Source organism: Tamandua tetradactyla, chromosome 6, assembly GCF_023851605.1.
Source record: "Tamandua tetradactyla isolate mTamTet1 chromosome 6, mTamTet1.pri, whole genome shotgun sequence".
NCBI classification, from domain to species: Eukaryota; Metazoa; Chordata; class Mammalia; order Pilosa; family Myrmecophagidae; genus Tamandua; species Tamandua tetradactyla.
In genome coordinates, this window is record NC_135332.1 from 74,872,796 (window position 1) to 74,900,253 (window position 27,458).

At 43.7% G+C, this 27,458-nt stretch overlaps 1 protein-coding gene across 1 annotated transcript in view; it reads left to right on the forward strand.

The window, feature by feature from the left end:
• FOXK2 (forkhead box K2) overlaps window positions 1–27,458 on the forward strand; it is an 81,966-nt gene that overhangs the window by 43,096 nt on the left and 11,412 nt on the right. Inside the window, exons 3-8 of the mRNA XM_077166303.1 lie at window positions 2,209–2,356; window positions 4,644–4,790; window positions 16,342–16,535; window positions 17,384–17,559; window positions 18,626–18,910; window positions 19,136–19,330. Coding sequence (XP_077022418.1) covers window positions 2,209–2,356; window positions 4,644–4,790; window positions 16,342–16,535; window positions 17,384–17,559; window positions 18,626–18,910; window positions 19,136–19,330 — 1,145 coding nt within the window. The remainder of the gene's footprint in view (window positions 1–2,208; window positions 2,357–4,643; window positions 4,791–16,341; window positions 16,536–17,383; window positions 17,560–18,625; window positions 18,911–19,135; window positions 19,331–27,458) is intronic.

Consider the following 27,458-nt stretch of genomic DNA (forward strand, 5'->3'; position numbering starts at 1 on the left):
GTCTGAGATAGGTTTTAATTTGAATTTTGAATTTTCTTAGTTTGCTAAAATTTCATGTAAATTCTGTAACCTTGAGTTTTGATTGATAAGCTGGACCACATTAAAATGACAAATCTGTGTTCCTCATGAGACCCCAAAAGAGATGGGCTCAAGCTTGAAGCAAGAATTGCAGCTCATCAGCATCACCAGGCTGCCCTCTGTCAGTGCACTGTCCCCGGGCCTGAAACGTTAGTGATTGGAGCCTGGAGGGGGTATGGGGAGAGACGTGGAGTGAGGAACGGAAGTTGGTATCATCAGAAGTGCAGCTGTGCTTGGCCTCAAGCTGATTCCTCTCTGTATATGAACACACTACCTTAGTCTTGGCCCTTCCATGGCCAAGAAAGCCGGTTCCTCTCTTTTTCCTCTCTGGTTGTGTTTGTACATGACTAAATGCACTACATAGTGGGTGTGACTGACAGGGGAGGGTCAGTGAGTTTGTGCCCAAGATTTAGCTAGCTGGTGTCATCATTGAACTAAACTCCCAGAGGGTAATGACAGGGGACACGCCCCCCCCCCCCCCCCATGCACTTACTGGAGTTAAATGACAGCTGGAAGCAGGAGTGCAGCACATCTGGAGCAGTAGAGGGCCCATGTTCCGTGGGTGCTCCAGGGATTGGGGGGGAGTGGCATCTTTACTGAGCTAGGTACTTGGACACCCTAGGTTTGGATCAGCTCTTGGCCAGCTTCTCACCCTCTTCATGCAGTGTTTTCCTTGCCCTCTCCACCCCCCCCACCCCCCACAGACAGATACACAGACCTGTTGCTACCATCTGCAGTCAGGTGGCGTATGAGAGCATAAAGGGGGTGACTTACAGCTGGAGCAGGCCAGCTCTTATTTCCTTAAATCCATCGTCTAGCCAAGTCTGGCTCCTCGTCTTTTCCCCAAGTCTGTACTTTCCTCCATCCTAGATTTTGACAAAGGCAGCTGTTCTCAGACTGTAAATTGTAACGCCACGAGTTCAGCAGTGCTGCTGTTCTTGCCGCTGTCCTCTCTTCTGCCCTGAGAGCCACCTGCCACTGGTCCTAAGCTAGGGTGTGTGAGGAGTGCATGTCTCACTCAGGGCAGCCTGAGAAGTGGCCCAGCCTCGTGAGGCCCACAGCCCATTGCCTCTCCTGCCTCTCCCCTTTCCCCTTCCTCCCTGCCCTCTTTTACCCTCCTCTACCCCTTTCTGGAGCAGTTTCTCAGAGATAACTACTGTTAAGTTCCTGGGTGTTTTCTAGAATTTTTCTGCACATTTGTACATTTGTAAAAGACAAATTGTCTTTTTTCCCAAGCTCAAATGAGATCTAACTATACATCCTATTCTACCAGGTTTTTGTTATTTTACCAGTCTTATTATGATATCATTCCAGTAATTCATTCTTTTTCTTTTTATTGAAGTATAATACTGCATAGCAAAGGGAGCAAAAGTTAAATATGCAACTCGTTCAGTTGTCACAAATGAACTTGCCCATGTAATCAGCACTAAGATAAGAATCAGAACATTACCAGTACCCAATTCTACCCTGTGAATAGTTCTTTTAAGAAACAAATGTGCATGTTTAAAATCAGGTGCATTGTTTCTGGTCTCTAACCAGGTCCTCCTGGAAGCAAGGGGCCATGGCTCTCCAGTGTTTGTGCCGTCACAGCACATCACTGGGCTGCCCTGAGTCTCAGCCCAAGTCCCTCAGGGTGGAATTAACAGCATCCCTTTCAGCTTGCTGAGTCCTGTGTCTGGCTGCCCTCCCTTCTCTAGCTAGACTCATTCTGTTCTTTACAGCATGGCCAGAGCCCCACATCTCCCATCTTAGCCATTGGCTCCTTTGCAAGCTGGGTGTGAGTCTGCTTCGGGGTTCCTCTGACCTCCTGAGCTGTGGAACCACCGTAAGTTTCACTTTCCTCACTGGTGAACCGAGTGCCCCACTACTTCCCTGGAATAAAAATAATAAAAAAAAAATAAACAGAGTTTATTTTACAGTCATGTGAGATAATACATGTGAGAGAGAATACGCTGTTCCACATCTCAGATTTCACAGATACTTGATGGGCCCAATTTTCATAGGAAATCCTAATATTCTCTTAGTTTTTTATTTTAATATTTTTCTTTCTCTGAAATCAGAGCCACTTATTGAAACACAACATGATGTTTGTTCTGTAGTAGAATAATAGGTACAACTTGTCTTCCGCAGTGCTGCAAACTCCTGCCCATCCAGCCCCCGTGGAGCAGGGTCTTCGGGGTACAAAATGGGCCGTGTAATACCAACTGACCTCAGTTTAATGGCTGACAACTCACAGCCAGAAAATGAAAAGGAAACTTCAGGAGGAGACAGCCCAAAGGTAAATGTTTTATAGGCTTGAACAGTAGCCATACCCTGCTGTTTCTCAGTCAGACACCTGAGAGGATGAGGGACTTAACAGGTGTTTTTCGATGGTTCACTTGCTCAGCAGCGGTCTGAGAGGACATAGGGCTGGGGCAGAAAGCACATCTGTTCTCACAAAGCACACATGCAGCCATGTTTTATGTAACAGTCCTGGAGTTCAGTCAGACTGTCCTGAAGCCTACATGTGTGTGCATATGCACACGTACCCATACACACGCATTATTGGGGGGTTACACTGGTCACCTTTATGGACAGTAATTTTTTATACAAAAGACTTGTATAAAAGACCCAAGCGCTTTTATTCCTTGACTCTGTAATTCGCCTTCCAACAGTTTGTCCTAAGGAAAAGGACATAAATCTCAAACATTATATAAAGCAGAAAATTGAAGGCAACCTAAATGCCCCATAAGAAAAGAATGATTAAGATAAGTATGCTGGTAAAGGGATATTATGCAAAACAGTAATCTGAAAATGTTCTTGATAGAATGCTAAATGGAAAAAGAATAAAACGCACAGTATTTCTTCAGTTGTGCATTTTTAAGATGGCTTGTACAGCTGTGAGAATGAGTAAGCCACAGATATGTGCCATCTGCACTTAGTAGCAAGAGGGAGTTCTCAGGATGTTAAGCAAAGGTTGCCAGGCACAGACGTACGTTCCACATGATTCCATTTCGGTCGGGTTTAAACGCAGAAGAAACCAAGTTGTGTTCTTTCAAGCTGCATTCTTTCTTAGGTGGTAAATCTTTTAATAGTCACAGCATAATTGTGACCACTCTAAAAAGTCAGAAGTGGTAGTTGCATCTTGTGAGATGGAGGCTGTGGGCTGAAAGGACTTCCAGGAGCTCCAGGGCTGCTGGCTGTATTCTTTTTCCTGACCTGGTATTAGTCAGACTTATGCTCAGTCTCTAGAACTTTTGTTCAACTAATATGAATGTATTATGTGCTTTGCTGTCATACTTTTTCAAGAAATGTGGTTTTAGAAATGCACAGGAAAAGATTGCCAGGAAGCCGCTGAACAATGTAAAGCAGCAGGTTCCAGATCAGCTGCTGTTCAGTCCTGGGTCTTGAGCAGGTCCTCTGCCTGGCTCTTCTTCTGTCGCGAGAAGAACTGGGGACAGTGTGTGGCAATGCCTGGCCTGGCCTTATTGCCCTTCTAAAAGGGGTCAGTCTTCTGGGCACTAGGATGCAAGGTGCTGCCTGTCCCCTCTTGGCCTGCCTCCCTGGGCCTGCCTGCATTCTTTCACTGCATACATATTTATCCCAAACAATGTATATAATTGTTCATTTTTGAACTTCATATAAATATTGTATCAACTAGTACATGTTCTTTTGTGATTTAGTTTTTCCGCTCAAGGTTATACTTTGCTATTATAACCTGAATATGCTATGCTAGCAGTTCATCTTTGCTGCTATGTATACGTCCCAAGGGCTCACATCCTGGGTGGTTCCTCTTGCCAACACATGCCCTTGGGAAGATGCATGTGGCATCTGAATTGTCTGCATGATGGAAAGCCCCTGCCTGCCCCATTGGGCTGGAACCAGGGAAGCTGCCTGCCCCGCACAAGGCTGCCCTGCCCAAAGCCCCTCATGCCCCATCTGTGGGGTGTTAGGTTACATGGAGAGCCACCGTTTGTGCTCCTCCTCCTCACTGACAGTGCTTGGGCCGCTCCAATGGCCATCCCTGCATGCAGTGTTTCCCTTAGGCCCACAGAGATCCCACCATGGTCAGCCCAATGGGGCTGCCAGGCAGAGGTGGCCCAGCACATGCATGCGTGTGCTCCTTGCCAGCCTTGTCTTCACTGCTGCGCTGGTGTGGTCGTGTCTCGTCATGCGTGATGTGCATGGCTTGGCTCAGGAGGTCGAGCAGCTTTCCACCCCCTTTTTTTTTTTAATGCGCATTTGGATCTTCTCTTTTTGTGATTTTTAATTCCTTTATACTACTCTTCGCTTTTCCATTTGTTTTCCTCCACATTTTCCACATCCTCTCCAATCAAATTACATTACTTGTAGAATAAGAAATTCAAACTTTATCATAGCAAGACTTAAAAACACCAGGATACTGGTGTGACCGTAGCTCAATGGCAGAATTCTCGCCTACCATGCCTGAGACTCAGGTTCAATTCCTGGTACCTGTCCATGCAAAACAAAAACAAAAACGCAAGGATACTGAAGTTTAGTAAATTTAGTAAATAATTGTGATAATTTACTGTTCAGAGTTCTTTTTTTTTTTTATTTAAATACAGGATGACTCAAAGCCACCTTATTCCTATGCACAATTAATAGTACAAGCAATTACGATGGCTCCTGATAAACAGCTCACCCTAAATGGAATTTATACACACATCACTAAAAATTACCCGTACTACCGGACGGCGGACAAGGGCTGGCAGGTAACTTCATCTCAGGTTGTTCCTAACAACTGCTTTTACATATCTTGCATATGCCAACCAGCAGCCAAAAGGATACTGAAGCTGCTATTTTGTTTAATTTAGGTACAGGTTAAAAAGACAGAATTAGATGTATGAGATTATCTCCTGCCAAGGGAAAAGAGGAGTTAGTGGGCTGGTGCTGCTGCCCTACCCCATCCACTGCGGCGAGGAGTGGTGGTTCCGTTCTGGAGGAGACCAAAACCTGTGGCCTTGTTGTCGCAGCGTGCAGGGACTAGATGGTCTCTTCTGACCAGTTGACCAGTACAGTTTGTGTCCTGTGTCTGAAATGAAGGAGGATTTACTAATCTGGCCCCCATTACTTTGGCCTTCTTTTCACTTCCTTACCAACTTCTCCTGAAATGCATAGTGGTTTGAAGAGTGTACAGATGGTTGTCTTCAAAAGACATCGTGTCCTGTTGACCACTATCAGCCAGGTCAGCAGGATGCTGCACTGCTCCTCCCCTTGGTGACTGGGGCCCTGCAGGCTACCTTTGAGACCAGGTCCTCCTCTTTTCCATCATTGAGCTCAGGCACTTCACATCATGTTGGTCTCTTCTCATTTTGTATTTCTGTTATCCATTTACTGATACATGGTAGAACCTCAAATCAGCAATTTGGGAAAGGGTAAGCTTGAAATATTGAATATTAAAAACATACAAAAGAAGGGAGAAATGTATGCTTAAGATTTTTTAATTCATTAAATAACCAAGGATGGCTACAGAATTTGTTTGAGCCTTTGGTTTAAGGAGTAGAAATCTTTTGAAACATGTCTGTTGAAAGAATAAAAAAGTACTTGCAGAGTCCCCTTGGGGAACTAGGGAGAAAGGAGGAAATATTTAACTTCCCCATCAGGGAATTTCCAGATATTCCTGCAAGTAGTAGGACAACCAGTTCAATAGGCTGAGCCCTTGATCTTGGGTTTTGCCCCTATGAAATGTATTCCTACAAAGGAGAAGCTAAGCCTACTTAAAATTAAGCCTAAGAGTCACCCCCAGATAACCTCTTTTGTTGCACAGATGTGGCCTCCTTCTCCTAAGCCAACTCAGCAGGTGAACTCACTTCCCTTCCCTCTGCATGGGACATGACTCCCGGGGATGAGCCAGGACCCAGCATCTTGGGATTGAGAAAGCCTTCTTGACCAAAAGGGAGAAGGGAGAAGGGAGAAATGAGACCAAATAAAGATTCAATGACTAAGAGATTTCAGACAGAGTTGAGAGGTTATCCTGGAGATTATTCTTATGCATTATATAGATATCCTTTTTTAATTTATGGTGTATTAGAGTGGCCAGAGGGAAGTACCTGAAACTATTGAGCTGTGTTCCAGTAGCCTTGTGTTCTTGAAGATGATTGTATAAGCTTTTACAGTGTGAATGTATGATTGTAAAAACTTTGTGCCTGATGCTCCTTTTATCCATGGTATGGACAGATGAGTAAAAAATAAGGATAAAAAATAAATAATAGGGAGGATAAAGGGTAAAAAAATTGGGTAGATTGAAATACTAGTGGACACTGAGAGGGAGTGTAAGGGGTATGGGATGTATGAGTTTTTTCTTTTCATATCTTTTTCTGGAGTGATGTAAATGTTCTAAAAATGATCATGGAGATGGGTAAACAACTATATGATGATATTGGGAGCCATTGATTGTATACTATGGGTGGACTGTATGTGTGTGAAGATTTCTCAATAAAAATATTAAAAAGAAAAATGATCTGTGGAACCCTAAGACTTGTTGAGAGATATGGGGTGGGGGGTTACTGTGTTTCCTGTTTAATGAAGGGTAAAAACATTTTTTACTGCATAGGTTTGAACATGTAATAAAACTTACCTCCCAACCAGGTCCTTTAATATTTCCTTTGTGAGGTGCTCAGACCTTTCTTCATAGAACGTACAAAGACAGACCCACCCCCCACCCACCCTCCCGGCCTGCTGAGTTTCCTACCATATTGTATCCCCCCAAGCTCAAAGCACGTTGGCATTCTCAGGTGATAAGGAAAATGCTGGATTTGGAAGGTACTTCCATGTCAGGGTCTTACCTCATCATTTAACAAGTTCTAGCAGTATTTACCATATTTTAACCTTTTAAGAAACAAGGTTTCTTTAAAAAAAAAAACAAATGCAAAACAAGTAAGCCATACCAGACAATAAATTTCCTCCCATGCTTTAGCAACCCCATCTTTGTTAGGGCAAGAAGCTGCTAAGTGAGCATGACTTTGGGGTCTGTCAGGACACGTGAGGGACTGCTCAGAGCAGCTTTCTGGGGGCTCAGTAGAGCGTGGGTGCAGCCTGGTGCCAGACTGGTTTCTTGTTGGCTTTGACTGTTTCTGCCGGAGACCCTCGCTTTTCCTCAAAGAGATTTTGTTGTTTGAAATACCAAATCTGGGGCTTTGTGGGATTGGGTCTTACTCCCTGTGTTTCTTAACATTCATTTATTCAAGAAGTATTACCTGAGCACCACAAGGTTTTCTTGCTGAGAGTGTTGGCAGACAAAGGCCAGCCTTCCGGTGGCCTCACCTGCGTGTCAGCTCTCCTGGAGTTGAGTCAGGAAGTTACAATCATCGAGAAGCTGGGGTCTCACATGTGGCAGATATCCCAGCCCACAAAAGCAGAGAATGACAAATGCGGGTTGGCTTGAGCACCCTCTCTACTGACGCGCTGCAACACCTGTTTTTATTGAAACATTTTAAGATTACCTGCCCCCCATGACTGTTCCTCCCCCGGGTGAGGCCACACCCAGAACATTTCCCAGCTCCCAAAAGCTGTAGCTGTTGTAGCTGGAAAGGTAACGCCTGCTTCGGGCCTTCCTTTTGTTTAGAGACAGGCACTTCCTTCTGTCCTGAACTGTGTGCTCAGCAGCTGCAAGTGCTGACCCTCACATGCCTTTTCTGTCATGTGAGTCTCTGAGCTGCCCTTTCCAAATGACGGTGCTTAAAGTCTCTGGGTATAAAGCCTTATTCAGATTTCCTCCCTCCTGTCTTAAAACAAAGATATTCCTTAAAAGAACTAGATCCCTCTTCCTCTCAGACAAAAATAAAAACTGTCCATCCAAATAGCCCTTCCTGGTGGGATGCTGCCAAGGACAGTGCATGTATGTTAGCTCTCTCAGAGGAGATGGCTGATTCTTTCCCACCTCGCCGATTTTAAACACTCAGTAGAAGTCCATGCCATCTTTCTGATCTACTTTTGGTGTTTTGCATTATCTACCCATGCCCTCACTTTTTAACAACTTCTCATAGCTTTCTTTGTATAGATCTTTTGTTTCTTTAGTTAAATTTATTCCTAAATATTTTATTCTTTTGGTTGCAATTATAAATGGAATTCATTTCTTGATTTCCCCCTCAGATTGTTCATTACTAGTGTATAGAAACATTACAGATTTTTGAGTGCTGATCTTGTGACCTGCCACTTTGCTGTACTCATTTATTAGCTCTAGTAGTTTTGCTGTGGATTTTTCGGGGTTTTCGACATATAGTATCCTTATCATCTGCAAACAGTGAGAGTTTTACTTCTTCCTTTCCAATTTTGATGCCTTGTATTTCTTTTTCTTGTCTAATTACTCTGGCTAGAACTTCCAACACAGTGTTGAATAAAAGTGGTGATAATGGACATCCTTGTCTTCTTCCTGATCTTAGGGGTAAGTTTTCAGTTTTACCTCATTGAGAATGATATTAGCTGTGGGTTTTTCATATATTCCCTTTATCATTTTAAGGAAATTCCCTTCTATTCCTATCTTTTGAAGTGTTTTCCAGAGGAAAGGATGTTGAATTTTGTCAAATGCCTTTTCTGCATCATTCGAGATGATCATGTGGTTTTTCTGCTTTGATTTGTTGATACAGTGTATTACATTAATTGATTTTCTTTTGTTGAACCATCCTTGCATACCTGGGATGAATCCTACTTGGTCATGATGTATAATTCTTTTAATGTGTTGCTGGATTCAATTTGCTAGAATTTTGTTGAGCATTTTTGCATCTATATTCATTAGAAAGCTTGGTCTGTAGTTTTTTTCTAATAATATCTTTGTCTGGCTTTGGTATGAGGGTGATGTTGGCTTCGTAGAATGAGTTAGGTAGCTTTCCCTCCTCTTCAATTTTTTTTGAAGCATTTGAGCAGGATTGGTAGTAATTCTTTCTGGAATGTTTGGTAGAATTCACATGAGAAGCCACCTGGTCCTGGACTTTTCTGTTTGGGGAGCTTCTTAATGACTTAATGACTGATTCAATTTCTTTACTTGTGATTGGTTTGTTGAGGTCGTCTGTTTCTTCTCGAGTCAAAGTTGGTTTTCAAGCCTTTCTAGGAAGTTGTCCATTTCATCTACATTGTTGTATTTATTAGCATAAAGTTGTTCATAGTATCCTGTTGTTCTAGTTTACTAGCTGCCGGAATGCAACACACCAGAGATGGATTGGCTTTTAATCAAAGGGGATTTATTTTGTTGGTTCTTCAGAGGAAAGGCAGCTAACTTTCCACTGAAGTTCTTTCTTACGTGGAAGACACAGGATGGTTTCTGCTGGTCTGCTCTCCAGGCCCCTGGGTTCCAACAACTTTCCCCGGGGTGACTTCTTTCTGCATCTCCAAAGGCCTGGGCTGAGCTGCAAGTGCTGAGATGAGGAATGCCGAGCTGCTTAGCTGTGCTACGTTGCAATCTCCCATTTAAGCACCAGCCAATTAAGTCAAACGACACTCATTGCAGCAGACACGCCTCCTAGCTGACTGCAGATGTAATTAGCAACAGATGAGATTCACGTACCATTGGCTTATGTCCGCAGCAACAAGACTAGGTATGCTCACCTGGCCAAGCTGACAACTGAATCTAACTAATACACCTGTCATTACTTCCTTTATTTCTGTGAGCTCAGTCATTATGCCTCTCTTCCATTTCTCATCTTATTTATTTGCATCCTCTCTCTTCTTTTTGTCAGTCTTGTTAAGGGTCCATCAGTATTATTGATTTTCATTTTCTCAATTGTTTTCATGTTCTCAATTTCATTTATTTCTGCTCTAATCTTCATTATTTATTTCCTTTTGCTTGTTTTGAGGTTAATTTGCTGTTCTTACTCTACTTCTTCCAAGTGGACAGTTAATTCCTTGATTTTTGCCCTTTCTTCTTTTTTGATATAGGCATTTACGGCAATAAATGTCCCTCTTAGCACTGCCTTTGCTACGTCCCATAAGTTTTGATATGTTGTGTTTTCATGTTCGTTTGCCTCGAGATATTTATTGGTTTCTCTTTGAATTTCTTCCTTGACCCCCTGGTTGTTTAAGAGTGTGTTATTGAACCTCCACGTATTTGTGAATTTTCTGGCACTCTGCCTATTATTGATCTCCAGCTTTATTCCTTTATGATCTGAGGAAGTGTTTTGAATGATTTCAGTCTTTTTAAATGTATTGAGACTTGCTTTGTGAACCAGCATATGGTCTATCCTTGAGAATGATCCAAGAGCACTTGAGAAAAAGGTGTATCCTGGCGGTTGTTGGGTGTAATGTTCTATAAATTTCTAAGTCTAGCTCATTTATTGTATTATTCAAATTCTCTGTTTCTTTATTGATCCTCTGTCTAGATGTTCTGTCCATTGATGAGAGTGGTGAATTGAAGTCTCCAACTATTATGGTAGATGTGTCTATTTCTTTTTTTACTGTTTTCAGTGTTTGCTGCATGTATTTTGGAGCATTCTGGTTTGGTGCATAAATATCTGATTGTTATGCCTTCTTGTTGAATTGTTCCTTTTATTAATACATAGTATCCTTCTTTGTCTCTTTTAATTGTTTTACATTTGAAGTCTAATTTGTTGGATATTAGTATAGCTACTCCTGCTCTTTTTCTGACTGTTATTTGCATGAAATATCTTTTCCCAACCTTTCACTTTCAACCTATGTTTATCCTTGGGTCTAAGATGTGTTTTCCTGTAGACAGCATATAGATGGATCCTGTTTTTTAATCTATTCTGCCAGTCTGTGTCTTTTGATTGGGGAGTTTAAGCCATTAACATTTAATGTTATTACTGTACAGGTAGTACGTTCTTCTACCATTTTGCCTTTTGGATTTTAGATGTCATATCTGATTTTCCTTTTTTTTACCTTTACTCATAGTCTTCCTTTCTACACTCTTCTCCACACCTCTCTCTTCTGTCTTTTCGTGTCTGTCTCTAGTGCTCCCTTAGTATTTCTTACAGAGCTGGTCTCTTGTTCACAAATACTCTCAGTGATTTTTTGTCTGAAAATGTTTTAATTTCTCCCTCATTTTTGAAGGACAGTTTTGCTGGATATAGAATTCTTGGTTGGCAGCTTTTCTCTTTTACTAATTTAAATATATTATCCCACTGTCTTCTTGCCTCCATGGTTTCTCCTGAGAAATCTACACATAGTCTTATTGGGCTTCCTTGTATGTTATGGATTGCTTTTCTCTTGCTGCTTTCAAGAGTCTCTCTTTCTCTCTGATCTCTGACATTCTGATTAGTAAGTGTCTTGGAGAACATCTGTTTGGATCTGTTCTCATTGGGGTACACTGCACTTCTTGGATCTGTCATTTTAAGTCTTTCATAAGAGTTGGGAAATTTTCAGTGACAATTTCCTCCATTAGTTTTTCTTCACCTTTTCCCTTCTCTTCTCCCTCTGGGAAACCCACAACACGTATATTTGTTTGCTTCATATTGTCATTCAATTCCCTGAGTCCCTGCTTATATTTTTCCAGTTTTTTCCTATATTTTCTTTTTCTTGTCAGATTTCAGATGTTGTCTTCAGTTCACTAATCCTATCTTCTGCCTCTCAAAATCTATCATTGTAGGTTTCCATTGTTTTTTTAATCTCTTCTACTGTCCCTTTCATTCCCATAAGTTCTGTGATTTGTTTTTTCAGACTTTTGATTTCTTTTTGTTTGTACCTTGCCTTCTTTATATCCTCCCTCAATTCATTGATTTGGTTTTTGATGAGATTTTCCATGTCTGTTCGTACATTCTGAATTAATTGTTTCAACTCCTGTATCTCACTTGAATTGTTAGTTTGTTCCTTTGACTGGGCCATATCTTCAATTTTCCTAGTGTGATTTGTTATTTTTTTTGCTGGCGTCTAGGCACTTAATTATCTTAATTAGTTTATTCTGGAGATTGCTTTTACTTCTTTTACCTAGGGTTTTCTTGCTGGATGAATTTGTTGTCTATCTGTTCTTTGACATTCAGCTCAGCTTTATCTGGACCTCTAGCTTAGGTTTTGTTTAACAGAGGAGAATTTTTCAGTTCTTGTTTTCTTGTTTCTTGCCCTGCTTATATAGTACCCCCCTCCCCCTCTTAGGAAGGTCTACGTAGGTATTATAGACCCCAGCCAGATTTCCCCAGACCAAACTGGCTTCCTATCAGGAGGAAAGAGTCACCTGTGTTGGTTTTCCCTGAAAGTGAGACCCAGCAGTTTGAAAGACTTTCCTATGAAGTCTCTGGACTCTGTTTTTCTTATCCTGACCAGTATGTGGTGCTTGTCTGCCTGCAGGTCCCACCAGCATAAGGTGATGCGGTACCTTTAACTTTGGCAGACTCTCCCTGCTGGGGGCGTGGTGGAGACAGAGGAGAGGTTGTAGGCTGGTTTTAATGGCTTCAAGTTGCCAAGCCCTGGTGTCTGAATTCCTTGATGAAGGGATTCCACCTGAGTTGGGCTTCACCCCTCCCCTGGGGATGGTACAGGCTTCAGACAAGCCCTCAAACAAGCTTGTTTCTGCCTATGCCTAGGGCAGTTGCAGGCTGCGAAGCCCTGCCTCTATATCCAAAGGCAGGCAAGCCTTTGTAGAAATACAACCACAAAAACCTGTTTCCTTCTTTTTTTTCTTTTTCTGTCAGCCCTGCCCCCTTGGCGTCGGGACAAAAATGAGCGACCTCTGCTTTGACCAGGTTCACCTGAGCTGGGGGCCTATTTTTAATAGTCAGAATTTGTGAATTAATTCCACAATTGGCATTTGGGTGGGCTCAGCCCCTGCTGCTGGTAAAGTCTCTTTTTTTTCCCCTCTGGGAAGTAGCATGTGGGGGAGGGGTGCCAGCCGCCACAGCTTGGGGAACTCACGGTTCTGGGGGTTGGGGGGGGGGCTCACCACCAGTCCAGCTGGTCCAGACTGGGGTACGCTGTGTGTCCGGTCACTGACATGACCCCAGGAGCTGTTCTGTACTGTTTCTGGTTGTTTAGTAGCTGTTCTGAAGGACGAACTAAATCGCCCACTTTGCTAAGCTGCCATCTTGGCCCAACTAGGCCTTGCTTTTTGAATATAATCTACAGAGGAGAATTTTAAGATGAAACTAAATGATCTGTGACTCCTATCTAGAAAGAATGCATGTTTTTCTCCTTTGGTTGAATTTTTTTGCCAGGATTTTTTTTATTATTATTGTAAAAAATAACATATACAAAGCAAAGAGAGAGAAAAGCAATTATTTTCAAAGCACACTTCAATAAGTAGTTGCATAACAGGTCCCAGAGTTTGTCATGGGCTACTATTTCACCATTTCAGACTTTTCCTTCTAGCTGCTCCAAAATCTGACATCTAGAAGGAGTATTAATGTAGTGATTCATCAGCCAAACTCGTTTGTTATATCCCATTTTCCCTGTTATACCTCCTCTTCTCCTTTAATCCTTCTCCCAGTCTATAGGAATCTTTGGGCAAAGCCTGTTCTGACTTGTACAGGTTAAGATGGGGTGTTGATACTAAAGGAAAGGGGGGTGTAATTGATAATCTTGGAGAGGCCAGGCTCTAGGTTTCAGGATTTATCTAACCAAGGCACTCTTCAGGAATTAAATGTTCCAGGAAGGCAAACTAGGGCATGAAGTCTTTATAGAGTCTCAGTTCAAGCCCTAGGTGTTCTTGAGAGTCAACAGGAGTGATGTTAATTGGGGTTTAGCAATTAGCACTGTACAACTGAAGCTTGCATAGAATAGCTTCCAGAATAGCCTCCTGACTCCATCTGATCTCACTTGACCACAGATGCCTTATTTTATTACACTTCTTTTCCCCTTTTTGGTCAAGAAGGCATTGTCCACAATCCCAAGGTACAAGGGCCAAACTCCTCCCCAGGAGTCTTGCCCGGCATTGTCAAGGAGGCTTCTTCCATCCCTCAGTGTCATGTACCACTTAAGATGAAGGGCAATAAATTTCCTTGCAGAATTGAGCTCAGTGACAGAGAAAGTCCACATCTGAGCAATAAAGAAGCTTCCCAGAAGGAACTCTTAAGCCTTGTATGGGTATTCTTAGCTTCTCCCCTACAGAAATAAGATTCATAATGGTAAACCTCAAAATCCATGGCTTGGTCTATTTTCTTGTGAGTCCTCAGTGGTTGAGAAGGGTACCCGGGGAATCCCAGATGGGAAAGTTTAATGGTTCCACATATATAAACACACATACACACATATATGTGTGCACTCACCTCCTCCATCTTCCGGAAGCATTCCTACATGTTAGACCTTCCTTAAAGGCAGTCAACCTTTTGAAAGTCCTTCTAAGCGTTTTTAGAAAAGTTTCACCGGCTGCTTTCCCAGTCCTTGTTGTGCAGAGTACACACACTGGAGCACTCTAGGCTGGGTGTCATTGAACGAACAGGTGCATATGCTGTCCTTGGGAGGCTTGAGGTCTGACCCGGAAGGTAGTACACGTGGAGGTCTAATGGAAGGGGTCCTGCCAAGCCTCTCTGCTTCCCATCTTGGGTTGAGAGGTGAGAAAGGTCTTGTGAGTTATGGTTGCTGGGCAGGGTGGAATTTGGGTAGCAGCCACAAGCAAGAAAGACTTTGGGTGAAAGATGATTTACTCAGTATACAAATCCCCCTTCATATTTAGCAGTGAAAAATAGCATCCGTATTTTCTCTTTATACTTTCTTGCACTGTTGGGGTTGGAATCAATGTGGTTTCAATAGCAGCTCGGTGTGGGCCCGGGGCCCCAAAGTGCCATGGACCACCCTCCTCTAAGGACAGGCTGCCGTTTCACCTCACAGTGTTCTGTGACACCATTGTCCAGGTTCCCGTTTCTGAAGCTACTGTCATAGAATCTGCCCTGTGCCCCATCCTCGCGGGTGTGAGAACAGATGGTGAGGTCCCTCTGTCTTTCACAGATGCGCTCGATTTCTGGCGGACTTGATGGGTTGGTTATCAGCTAAATCCTGTGATAAAACATCCTAGCAGGCATCTGTGTTTATTAGGTTATTTTAAATATTATCCAATGTACCTGTTTAGAAACAGTTTCACAGATTACAGACCCTGGCCTCTCATGATGCTGATGAAGTAACCAGAGCGCACAGGAGTTGAGCTATTTCTCAGAGGCCTTTGGCTAGTCCAGTATTTGCCTGGTCCCTTAGATTGGTGGAAACATAACTCTCGATGGGTGTTCTGACTTTTCAACTGCTTTTGTCATTCAGAATTTTAGGCATGGCTAACAATTTTATTAAAAGGTCAGTCAGAAGACTTAGAAATGACTTTTGATTGCCTAAGAATTTTACTTTCGAGTTACTGTATCAAATCTAATTTTATTTTAATCTAAAATTATAATTATTTAATATAGTAATTCATTTTTAATTTAATAAATTAAATCTACTCTAATTTAATTTAAAGTTTAAATCTTCATGTGAACACAGAATGTTGTTGTGAATGCATGCCTGCCATCCAGCTTTGGCCTTATAAGTCAGAATGTCAAAGCTGTTCCCACGTGCTGGGACCCATGGCCAGGTAACCAGCTGGTTTTACTTAGCCCTCTGTGTGAGGGTGCTGCCCACTTGTTGAGGTTATACTAGGTACTTTCCTCAGTCCATCTATGCAGCATTAGATGAGTTTCTGTATTAGAAAGAATAGCACTCTAGGATTTAAGAGGTAGTTTTCTCTGCAGACCTCATGAAAAAATTGAGGGGATCCAGTAAAAAAAAGCATGTATGGAAATACTTTGCAAAGCATGGAGCAAAGCATTGTATTACTGGGAGGTGATATCAATAATAGCTCTCAATTTTTTCTATTTTTCTCCTTTGTGGGTTTGCCAAATACTTTATACCAGATTATTTACTTTAAATGGCCATGAGAGATCCTATGAGTTAACTCTCTGTGCTCACAAAAGTATTTGAAAGGACTGGTTTCCACCAGCTCTGTCCCCAGTGAGGAGAGGTTTGGGTAAAGGCCTCCTCTACTCTGCCTGCAGTAGTACAGATAATGACAGTGTGGTCCTTGGCTTCCTCTACTCAAGGGAGATAGAAATGGACTTTTCTGGAGGTGGAAGCTGTGTCTTTCCATGGCCTGTTAATCCCTAGCGTTTCCAGTGGCCTTCCCAGCCTTCAGGACCCCCACCCCTGTCCTTGGAGTTGCCGTGCTGGGTACACGTCCCTGAGTGCACCGTCCCCACTCTGCAGAATGCCTGCCGAGAAGCTCGGGCATACTGGCTCCTCCCAGAGTGGAGCTGCTCCTCTGATGTCATTCTCTGCATTCCGTGGGGGCTTGGCACCCTAGATTCTGCTTTGCAGGTTTTTATTTCTGAGCAAAGATATGAATTCTGTGTATTGTTTTATGTTTCATAGAATTCAATCCGCCATAATCTCTCTCTGAATCGTTATTTCATCAAAGTTCCACGTTCCCAAGAAGAACCAGGCAAAGGCTCCTTCTGGAGGATAGACCCTGCCTCTGAAAGCAAATTAATAGAGCAGGCTTTTAGGAAGAGACGGCCTAGGGGCGTGCCCTGCTTTAGAACCCCTCTGGGACCACTCTCTTCTCGGTAAGGAGAAAAAGATGGACGAAAGGATCACACTGGTCAGTAATTCACCTTCAATGTATTGGTAAATTTCCCTTTTGAAAATGAAGGAACTACTGAATGTATTATAATTCAGTGTTGGGGTGGGCATTTGAAACAGAATTTTTAGATGCTACGTATGTATTTTTGTTTCTGGTGGTCTGAAACAATTCAGACTGCATGTTAAATTTTCCTTAAATTCCCAGTCATGTGTAGTGATTGTTGCTTCATTGAACTCATTGTAAATCGTTAATATAATCAAAATCCTCCTACTTGAGACAGCAGAATGACATTACCATGTTAAAGAATGCTGTTACTTCCTTTTCTTGAGTACATGAAAGCTCTTTAAAGCTACCCTTTAGCCCTCTAAACTTAAGATTTATTTATATTGTTAATTTGCCTGATTTTAGAATTATAGATTTTTAGCTTCAGTATAAATACTTGGTTTTTAAACAAAGAAATGACCATCCTGTAAGTCTGAAGCCCCAGCTTGCCTGCTCACAGCTGTCTCCTGCCTGCTCTCTGACAGTGGATGTCAGCTGCTTGGGGAGAGTGGCCAGTCCCATCTTGTAGCCTGTTTGGGATGCCTGGGCACAGAACAGTGATGCCCCCAACTCCCTGGCATTGGCAAGTGTTGCTGAATTGCTGTCTCATTTTCCAGGAATTCTAAGAGAAATTAGACTTACTGCAATCTTGTAGTCAGTTGGTAAAGACAGATGAACACCCCCTTTTGCGAAGTACACTTAGGAAAACAAGCAGGCAGCTTTATAAGTGCTTTCCCTGTTAAAAACCCACTAGCTGCTGCTTTCTTGTCTTCTTTTTTAATAATGCAGAAGTGCCCCAGCCTCTCCCAATCATGCTGGAGTGCTGTCTGCCCACTCCAGTGGCACACAGACCCCCGAGAGCCTCTCACGGGAAGGTTCACCAGCCCCCCTGGAACCTGAGCCTGGTGCCCCACAGCCCAAACTCGCCGTCCTCCAAGAGGCACGGTTTGCCCAGAGTGCCCCAGGTGAGGTGCTGCGAGGCGGCTGTGCATGGTGGGGGGCAGGGCGGGGGGTGTCAAAGCAGCTCCCATGGACTCTGCCATCAAAAGAGAAGAAATAGCTAGGCTTCCTGAAAAGTCATTGAACAAAAGTGATACCTAGATGCCTTGTGCCTAATATTTTCTGCACAGTACCTGCATGTTATTTTATAGACCTGAAAAATTAGTAACACTTTGCGTTTTTAAAAAGTCAGTGAACATTGTCTTAAATGTCAGTGTTTGTAAATACATGGAATAATTTAAAATTAACCTGTTTCTCATTTGCTTTATTATTTTCAAAAAATCCGTGAAAAAAAACATAAAATAGCAAGTTACGCAAACGAGACACTGGTTGGAAGCAAAAAAATAAATCCATTTAAGTGAATAGATAAGCACTTTGCAGTTTTCTTACCAAGTTGTGATGCAGGATAAAAATTCTAGTGAAATAAGTGTTTGCCCTGGGAGTCTTTTGTGGAACATGCAGTGTAGAGATATATCCCAACTAATGTTCCCGGTCCCCGCTGGTTGGTGCAGTGTGCATTTCTGAGGGCTGGAGCCACCATCACTGTGGCCTGGTGGACAGCAGCCTCATGTGGCAGGCTGGGTGCCCACCTGCCCACTTGGAGTGCCAGCAGCAGGGTGTCTTCCAGTTTATTTTAAGCACAAACAAGAAAGAGCAGAGGCCAGGGCAGCCTCTTTGTAGGTGTTTCTATAAAACAAAGGCTTCACCCCCAGGTGAGTGCGCCCCAGTCCATTCCTCGGCGGTGGCTCCCTGTGTATCCTGTCTGTCCACACTGGCCCTTTCATGAGGGAGGAACTGTGAGAGGTGTTGAGAATTTAAAAGCCCATTTTTAGATGATTCAGAAATTAAATACCACTTTTAAGATGGTATACTCCTCTCCCCAATAGTCACTTTGCATTGTAAGGTAAAATGGGACTGTTTCCTGTCTTTTCAAATTACATCTGACGTGTTGTCTGTGCTTGGTATGGGGAGGCCTTGTTTTTAGGAGCAAAGGACTTGCGTACTTGTGACTGCCTTTTTCTCCTTCCACAGGCTCACCCCTCTCTAGTCAACCGGTCCTGATAACCGTGCAGCGACAGCTGCCCCAGACCCTGAAGCCTGTCGCCTACACCGTGGCAGCCTCGCCCGCCCAGCAGCCCATTGTGCAGACGGTCCATGTGGTGCATCAGGTGCCGGCAGTCTCGGCCTCCAGCGGGGCCGGGCTGGCCCCCGCAAACACATACACTGTGGCCGGCCAAGCCGTGGTCGCCCATGCGGCTGTGGTGCCCCCTCCTGAGGCAGAGCCGCAAGAGAATGGTGACCACCGGGAAGTCAAAGGTGAGCCATGGCAGAGGCCACTCTGCTCACCTTGCTACACCCTTGGAGGCCTTGAGACCTGGTTCCCTGGTCCATTTCCACTTTGTAATTTAGTTTTAACATCATTTTAGAGCAGGTCTCATCTCCATCAGATTCTCCTGTTTTATTTTAAACTGGCCTGATGTTTCTCGGCATTCCAGTGATGTTAGTGGGTGTTAATTCTTTCCTCTTTTTTTTAAATTTCAGTGAAAGTAGAGCCCATCCCTGCGATTAGCCGCACCACATTGGGAGCCACTGGCCGGGTGATTCAGACAGCACAGGCCGTCCCCATCGTCCAGCCGACACCTCGGGGCCAGCACCAGCTCCCCATCAAAGCCGTCACCCAGAATGGGACTCATGTCGTGCCAGTCACCACTGCTGCCCAGGGTCAGGCGAACAACGGTGAGAGGAAGCCAGTGGCCCCCAGCTATGTGACTGTGGGCACTGGTGTAAGAGAGCAAAGAACCAGGGTTGCATAGTCTTGTATTCCTCTGAGGAGGTGTCTGCGTTTCTGTGCTGTCATCCCTCTCCTGGTGGTGCAGTAGGACACCCAGGAGGTGGTCCGGGGGAAACTCTCTCAGATTGCCACCCAAAGCCAGCTGAAAAGAGTTAGAGTTTCTAGTAGAACTTGAGGTAACGAAAATGCTCGTGCCTTTTTGTAGGTACATGGGGTGTGGCTAGAACCAGCCCAGAGTTTAGACAGTCTCTCCACTTCAGTTTTTTAAAAGAAGGAGTCTGAAAAGGATTGGTGTTAGTTCTTTAAATGTTTAGTAGAATTAATCAGTGAAGCCATCCAGTTCTGAACACTTCTTTGCTGGAGGGTTTTGACTAGTGATTCAACCTCTTTACCAACTATAGAACTGTTCAAATTCTGCCCTTTTTTGATGTGGCTGATAATATTGCATTTTAAAGTTGAGAAACACTTCTTTTCCTCAGTTGTTGTATGTATGCTTACTAAATTTAAAGGGCTGACATTATAGACTGTTTCTTACTTCTGCGTGTGAGGTTAGGGTTTCTAAATAACGACCTTATTTTTCCCTGATGTTATTTCCTTCATTCTCTGTGGCCCAGATAGTCACTGTGGATTTGTTTTATTTTTACGTGCTGTTTCAGTATTAGCCCGTCTACTTGACACATGCGTGCATGTGACCTCTTTTTCTGCTACTCAGCCTAGCACAGAGGTTTTGAGAGTCTTTGAGAGCTCACGTAGTATGGTCAGTCGAGTGGGGGTCATTTCTCGTCCCAGGGGTGTTGTCCCAGGGGCTCTCCAGCTGGGACCTTGGAGGGTGGGCTGTGGCCTTGGGGTTAAGTCAGTCTTTACTTTTCCCGTTCTGGAGCGTCTAGTCAGCCATCCAGGATCTGCATCCAGAAGTGTGTGCCTTCTCCTTTTCACGCTGTAGCTGAGGATGTGGGGAAAGAGCAGGTTGGTCCCAACTCCCCCTGGCGCACCCTGTCACAGCATTAAATTGCTAAAAGATTGCTGCTTCCTGCCCAGTCTCCCTACAGGTCCAGGCACCCTCCCTCACTGGCCACTCCTTCCGAGCAACCTCTGGAGCCAAGCACTCTGCTCTCTCAGAAAACCCATTGTATTTCTGGTTGGGAATCAGGTTTTCCTTGCCCTGGATGGGGAGCTCTGTGGTCACAGGAACTCAGTGAGCATTTTCTGGGAAGCTTTGCTCCCTCAGGGCTCCATCTTTGCAGAGGATGGAGTCAGGCACCTCCACCCTGACCAGGTCTTCCTCAAGGCCCTGAGGGAAAGGCGCTGGGCCATGTTTCACTGTTGTCCTAAAGACCCTCTTTGCCGTGCTCATAGGTCTGGGCTCTCTTCACATCTTGCCAGCCTGGGCTATAGCAATAGGATCTGGTCGGAAGACCTTGCTGTTGGCGGAGGGTTCCTGCATCCCTGCCCCTGCCCAGTCCAGGGGCCATTGTTTTTGGGTGGGTAGTGCCAGGATGCCAGGATGAGGGACCTCTTGCAGATAGACTGCTTCGTAAGAACCTGAGATTTACCATGTGCCTCTCACCCGAGCAGTCAGGAGACACTCAGGCAGTTCCTACTTGGTCCTGAGAGGGTGGAAAGAGAAGGGCAGATTGGGGCTGAGGCTGACCCCTGGGGATGCAGGGCAGTCAGGTCACCCTTGCCCAGGGCAGTGTCAGGCTTGTGAGACATAGCAATGGCCCAAGGCACCTATAAGTATGATCAGTGCCCATAACCATCCTGGCACTCCCAGAGCAGCAGGACCCAATTAGACAGAAAAGGAGGCACTAGACCTGTCGCCAGGGTCCAGCAATGGAGAGAGCATGCCTTGCAGCCCACACTGTTACTCAGCGTCAGAGTTGAGGGCAGCTTTGTTGTTGCTGTCAGGGCTTAGTCATCTCCTTCATCTTCTTGAACCACAGTAAAGGTTCTGGAGGTGTGCCATGTCCTGTCTTGGTGCAGCCCTTAACCATTCAGGACCGGACCTGTGCCTGCAAGACCTACCAGCCCCAGTTTGGCAGTCTTTTTGTTGTGGTCATTCCATGTATGAAGTAGGCTGACTTCAGGGGGGAAGCTGGCCCTTGTCAGTGTTCCAAATACTTGGCTCCAGTTTGACAGTGCTACAACTTTTATCTAAAGAGGGTTTATGTCTTTAGAAAGCAGAAACTTTCAGTGCACCTAAGTATCTTATTTGCAAGCATGTAAGGTTTGTGCAACATCAGCGAATGGAGCCATCAGTGGGAAAGATGCCTGTTGCAGGTGCCTGGAGGATATAGTGAGCAAACCTCTGAACTGCTGCAGGATCCTTTGCCATAAATACTGAATACCTCTGTAGGCGAACACAAGGATGAACCTGATTCTTCCATTAAAGGAGGAGGAGAGAAGAAAGTTGAACATAGGCCTTTACCAGAAAGTTTTCAGCAGATGCTCATGTAGAGGTTAAGGTGGCAGATAGGGTACTGCAGTTGGCAGAGGAATCACAAATGCATGTATTTTTCTCAGGTCTTATACAAATCTATGAACAGGTTGACTTCCTTGTCAAGTGTTCCTTTCTCCTGGTGATGGAGTGTTAAAAGGCGAGTGTCCTTTCTTTATGTGCCCTGTTTCTTCTGGCATCCCTACTTCTAGAATTGGAGCTACTTCCAAGGTGACAGATTGGCTTACCTTAGGCGCTCCTCTCTCCTCTTTCATTTGTTGGTGGCTCCAGATAAGGGCTTGTTCCCTCTTGAGATAACTCTTTAACAGTCATTCAGCAAATAATGTAGTCTCAAGTTTCTTTTTGTCATTTTGGGTTTTGGGGTTGCTGGCACCATTAACTGAGAAAACGTCTGTCCTTCCTAGTTAACTATATTTTCCTCTACTTTTGCTTGGATTCCAGCAACAAGGCTGCCATAAAAGTGAAAAGGATAAAAGGTCTGTTCTAAAGTAATTTCTAGGGATGGGAAATTTCTAGGATCCATCCTTAGAAATTTAGAAAATGCCTCAGTGACTCACAAATGTAAAACAGTTGGCATTCAGCCCCCTTCTGAGGGCTACTTTGTGGCAGCAGTCCTTTTCATTGTGTTTCTGAGTTGGGAAGGGGGACTTAGTTTCCCAAGGCCATGGCCCTCCTAACAAGCGGTTATACCACAACCTTCTTGTTATGTGGCCTCCCTGCTGCATTTAGTGGAGCAGAGGCAGCCCGAGGCAGCACTCCCCACTGTAGCTGGTACATATCCTGCACCCCAACCCTGGGGCTGTTGACCACCCCTCAGCAGACTTCAGGTCTTTCCAAAGCCCAGGAAAGGAACTCTTAAGGAGGCGATCACATAAGCTGGGAAGACTGTGTGCAGACTTCCTTGCCTTCCAAGAGGCTCCAGAGGAATGTGACTCTTAACAGGTTCTCTAAAGGAGGGTGAGTTGAAACTAAGCTGGTTCATGCCATACTGCTGTTCATTTTCATACCCTGTGTACAGGTCACCTGTTAATATGACACATTCATTCCATGGCAGTCCCTTATCCAAATTCCCAGTAACTCCTTGTTCTTTCCCCTTAATCCTTTCTCCTTCCCCAGCTCTGTTTTTCATGTTTGGTTCGGGAGGAGACTCAGAAGTGGAATCAGGATTCAGGTATCCTGTATCACAATATTCGCACAAGGCTGGCAGTTCTCCCCTTTACAAGGAAATCATCCCCGGGACCCAGATTGAGGTCAAGGCAGGAAAAGGGAGGCAAAGGGAGCAGAAGGAGCAGTGGCAGAGAAAAGATGAGCACCTGATAGAAGAAGAAGAGCTGACAGTTCACTGATCTCCTCTTCCACTTTCTCAACTTGTTCTCCATGGCAACTCAGTTTGTTTCATTTATTTCCCAAGTAATGTTTATTCCAGGGACACCATGAATCCATTTGTTTTCGGTGGGTTTTTCCCTAAAAATATGCAAATTTGTCTCCCTCAGAAGAGCTTTCCTTTGGCCATCGCAAAGCAGGAATTTCATAACTATACCCATTCTATACACAGCAGAGTGGAATAAGCCTTTGTACCTGCTGTCAACCTTCTGGGCCTCCCTGTTTTTCTACCATTAAAGCCGGTCATGAGCTAGATTGGATCTGAGAACCCATATAGTCCAGTGTGCTTAATACCTCAGAATTTACAAGGAGAGTTTGGAATTTCCCCTAGGATCTCAGTCCTGGCGGGGAACAGCTGGTAGATAGAGCAGTCAGAACACACGCAGCATTCATCGATTAACAAGACAACTACAACAGTAACATCAAAGATAACTGAGCCCCAGATCATTGCAAAAGATTTAATAATAATGAAAAAGTTTGAAATATTGTGAGGGCTACAAATATTTGATACAGAGACATGAAGTGAGCACATTGCTGTTGGGGAAATGGTGCCCATAGACTTGTTCAGTGTAGGGTTCCACAAACATCAATTTGTTAAAAAGAAACAAAGAAAAAGAGCAATGTCTGCCAAGTGCAATAAAGCGAAACAGGAAAACAAGGTATGCCTGTATATTCTTGTGTCTTATTAACTTTATGAAGTCTTCAGACATTATTTCTTTGAATATTCTCTCTGCCATTTTCTCTCTTCTCCACTGGGGACTCCCACAGTGCTTGATTTTGCCCCAAAGGTTCTTCATACTGGTTCACTTTTCTTAATTATTCCTTCCTTCTGCTCCTTGGACTTAATGGCTTCCATTGGATTATCTTCAAGTTCTCTGATTCTTTCTTCTGCCAGCTCTAGTCAACCATTGAACCTATCTGGGGAATTTTTAATTTCTGTTACTGTGGTTGTATTAGTTTGGAATCTGCCAGAATGTGAAATACCAGAACTAGAATGGCTTTAAAAAAGGGAAATTTAATAAGTTACAAGTTTACAGTTGTAAGTTTATAAAATTGTCCAAACTAAGGCATCTGGAGAAAGATACCTTAATTTAAGGAAGGCCAATGGGTTTGGAACAGCTCTGTCATCTGGGAAATCATGTAGCTGGCATCTGTTGATCCCTTGCTCCTGGGCTCCATTGCTTTCAGCGTCTGTTCCTGTGCGGGGTCCTCACTTTGCTTCTTTAGGGCTGACTTTCATCTCATGGCTTCCCTTGGCCCTGTCCAGATTCTGGCTTGCTTAACATCTGTCTCATGACAGCGTCTGCTGAGCTCTGAGCATCTCCAAACATCTGTGTCTCTATTTTCTGCCTGTCAGCTTTCCTCTGAAGTTTCTGTCAGCTCTGAGGCTTCTCTCATTTCTGGCTCTCTCCAAAGTGTTTCTTCTTTTAAAGGTTTCCAATAAATTGATAAAGACCCACCCGAAATGGGTGGAGTCACATCTCTGTGTAGTCTAAAGATCACACCTACAGTTGGGCGCGTCACATCCCTGTGGAGATAATCTAATCAAAAGCTTCCAACCTGTGGTATTGAATTAGGATTAGAAGAAATAGCTGCCTCCCAAAGATTGAATGGGATTAAAACATGGCTATTCTGGGGCGTATAATACTTTCAAACTGGCACAGTGGTCTTTGTCTCTGTTTATTCCTTTTTATGATTTTTATCTATTTATATTCTCCTGCATTCTTCCTCCATGTTCCTAAAGTTTTCCTTCACCTCTTTACCCTCTTTTTTTTTTTTTTAAAGCGTTTTCAGCAAACAATGTTGTTTGTTATGTCCCAGGTCTGGTCCTCTTTCCCCACTATTTATTTCCGGTCAGTTTTCACCATCCAAAACCAAAACACAGGAGACATTGAGAAGATGGCGGCTTAGTAAGACGCGCGGGTCTTAGTTCCTCCTCCAGAAAAGCAACTAAAGAAATAGAAACAATACAAAACAGCTCCCGGAGTCACGACAGAGACCAAAAAGACAGCGTACCCCATTCTGGAACGGCTGAACGGGCAGGGAGAATCTGCTGCGGTGAGATACCCGAGGGGCGCGCGTTTTCCCGGCCGGGGCAGCTGGCGACTGGGGTCCCCTCCACGCACGTGGCTCCCCGGTCTGACTGGGAACGTTGGATAGCGGGGCCCGCCCGTCACGCTTGGCGTTTCGGGCCAGCTGGGCAATTAGGACCGGCACTCTCCCAAGCCACGGCGGCCAGCGACCCCCGCCTCCACGCGCGGTTTCCCGGGCCGACTGCCGTGCAGACAGACGAGCGCCACGAGCACCACCTACTGGGCAGGAAAAGAAAAACAGAGCCCAGAGATTTCACAGAAAAAGCTTTCAACCAGCTGGGTCCCACACCCAGGGAAATCTGATCAAATGCCCAGACACCAGCAGAAAATAATGGATGACGCTCGGAAAATTGAAGATATGGCCCAGTCAAAGGAACAAACCAATAGTTCAAATGAGATACAGGAGCTGAGACAACTAATGCTGAATATACGAACAGAAATGGAAAAACTCTTCAAAAACCAAATCAATAAATTGAGGGAGGACATGAAGAAGACATGGGCTGAACAAAAAGAAGAAATAGAAAATCTGAAAAAACAAATCACAGAACTTATGGGAGTGAAGGACAAAGAAGAAAAAATGGAAAAAACAATGGATACCTACAATGGTAGATCTAAAGAGACAGAAGCTACAATTAGTGAACTGGAGGATGGAACATCTGAATTCCAAAAAGAAACAGAAACTATAGGGAAAAGAATGGAAAAACTTGAGCAGGGGATCAGGGAACTGAATGACAATATGAAGCGCACAAATATACGTGTTGTGGGTGTCCCAGAAGGAGAAGAGAAGGGAAAAGGAGGAGAAAAACTAATGGAAGAAATTATCACTGAAAATTTCCCAACTCTTATGAAAGACCTAAATTTGCAGATCCAAGAAGTGCAGCGCACCCCAAAGAGAATAGACCGAAATAGGCGTTCTCCAAGACACTTACTAGTTAGAATGTCAGAGGTCAAAGAGAAAGAGAGGATCTTGAAAGCAGCAAGAGAAAAACAATCTGTCACATACAAGGGAAACCCAATAAGACTATGTGTAGATTTCTCAGCAGAAACCATGGAAGCTAGAAGACAGTGGGATGATATATTTAAATTACTAAAAGAGAAAAACTGCCAACCAAGACTCCTATATCCAGCAAAATTGTCCTTCAAAAATGAAGGAGAAATTAAAACATTTATAGACAAAAAGTCACTGAGAGAATTTGTGACCAAGAGACCAGCTCTGCAAGAAATACTAAAGGGAGCACTAGAGTCAGATACGAAAAGACAGAAGAGAGAGGTATGGAGTAAAGTGTAGAAAGAAGGAAAATCAGATATGATATATATAATACAAAAGCCAAAATGGTAGAGGAAAATATTATCCAAACAGTAATAATACTAAAAGTTAATGGACTGAATTTCCCAATCAAAAGACATAGAATGGCAGAATGGATTACGACCCAGCAATACCACTGCTAGGTATCTACTCAAAGGACTTAAGGGCAAAGACACAGACGGACATTTGCACACCAGTGTTTATAGCAGCATTATCTACAATTGCAAAGAGATGGAAACAGCCAAAATGTCCATCAACAGACGAGTGGCTAAACAAACTGTGGCGTATACCTACGATGGAATATTATGCAGCTTTAAGACAGACTAAACTTATGAAGCATGTAATAACATGGATGGACCTAGAGAACATTATGCTGAGTGAGTCTAGCCCAAAACTAAAGGACAAATACTGTAAGGTCCCACTGATGTGAACCGACATTCGAGAATCAGCTTGGACTATATCATTGGTAACAGAGACCAGTAGGAGTTAGAAACAGGGTAAGATAATGGGTAATTGGAGCTGAAGGGATACAGACTGTGCAACAGGACTAGATACAAAAACTCAAAAATGGACAGCACAATAATACCTAAGTGTAATGTAACTATGTTGGAACACTGAATGAAGCTGCACCTGAAATATGTTTTTTTGTTTGTTTGTTTGTGTGTTTGTATCTTTTGTTTTTGTTTTTTTTCTTTTTCCTTTATATATATGTATATATTATTAGTATTATTATTTTAATTCTCTTCTCTATATTAACATTCTATATCTTTTTCTGCTGTTTTGCTAGTTCTTTTCCTAAATCGATGCAAATGTACTAAGAAATGATGATCATA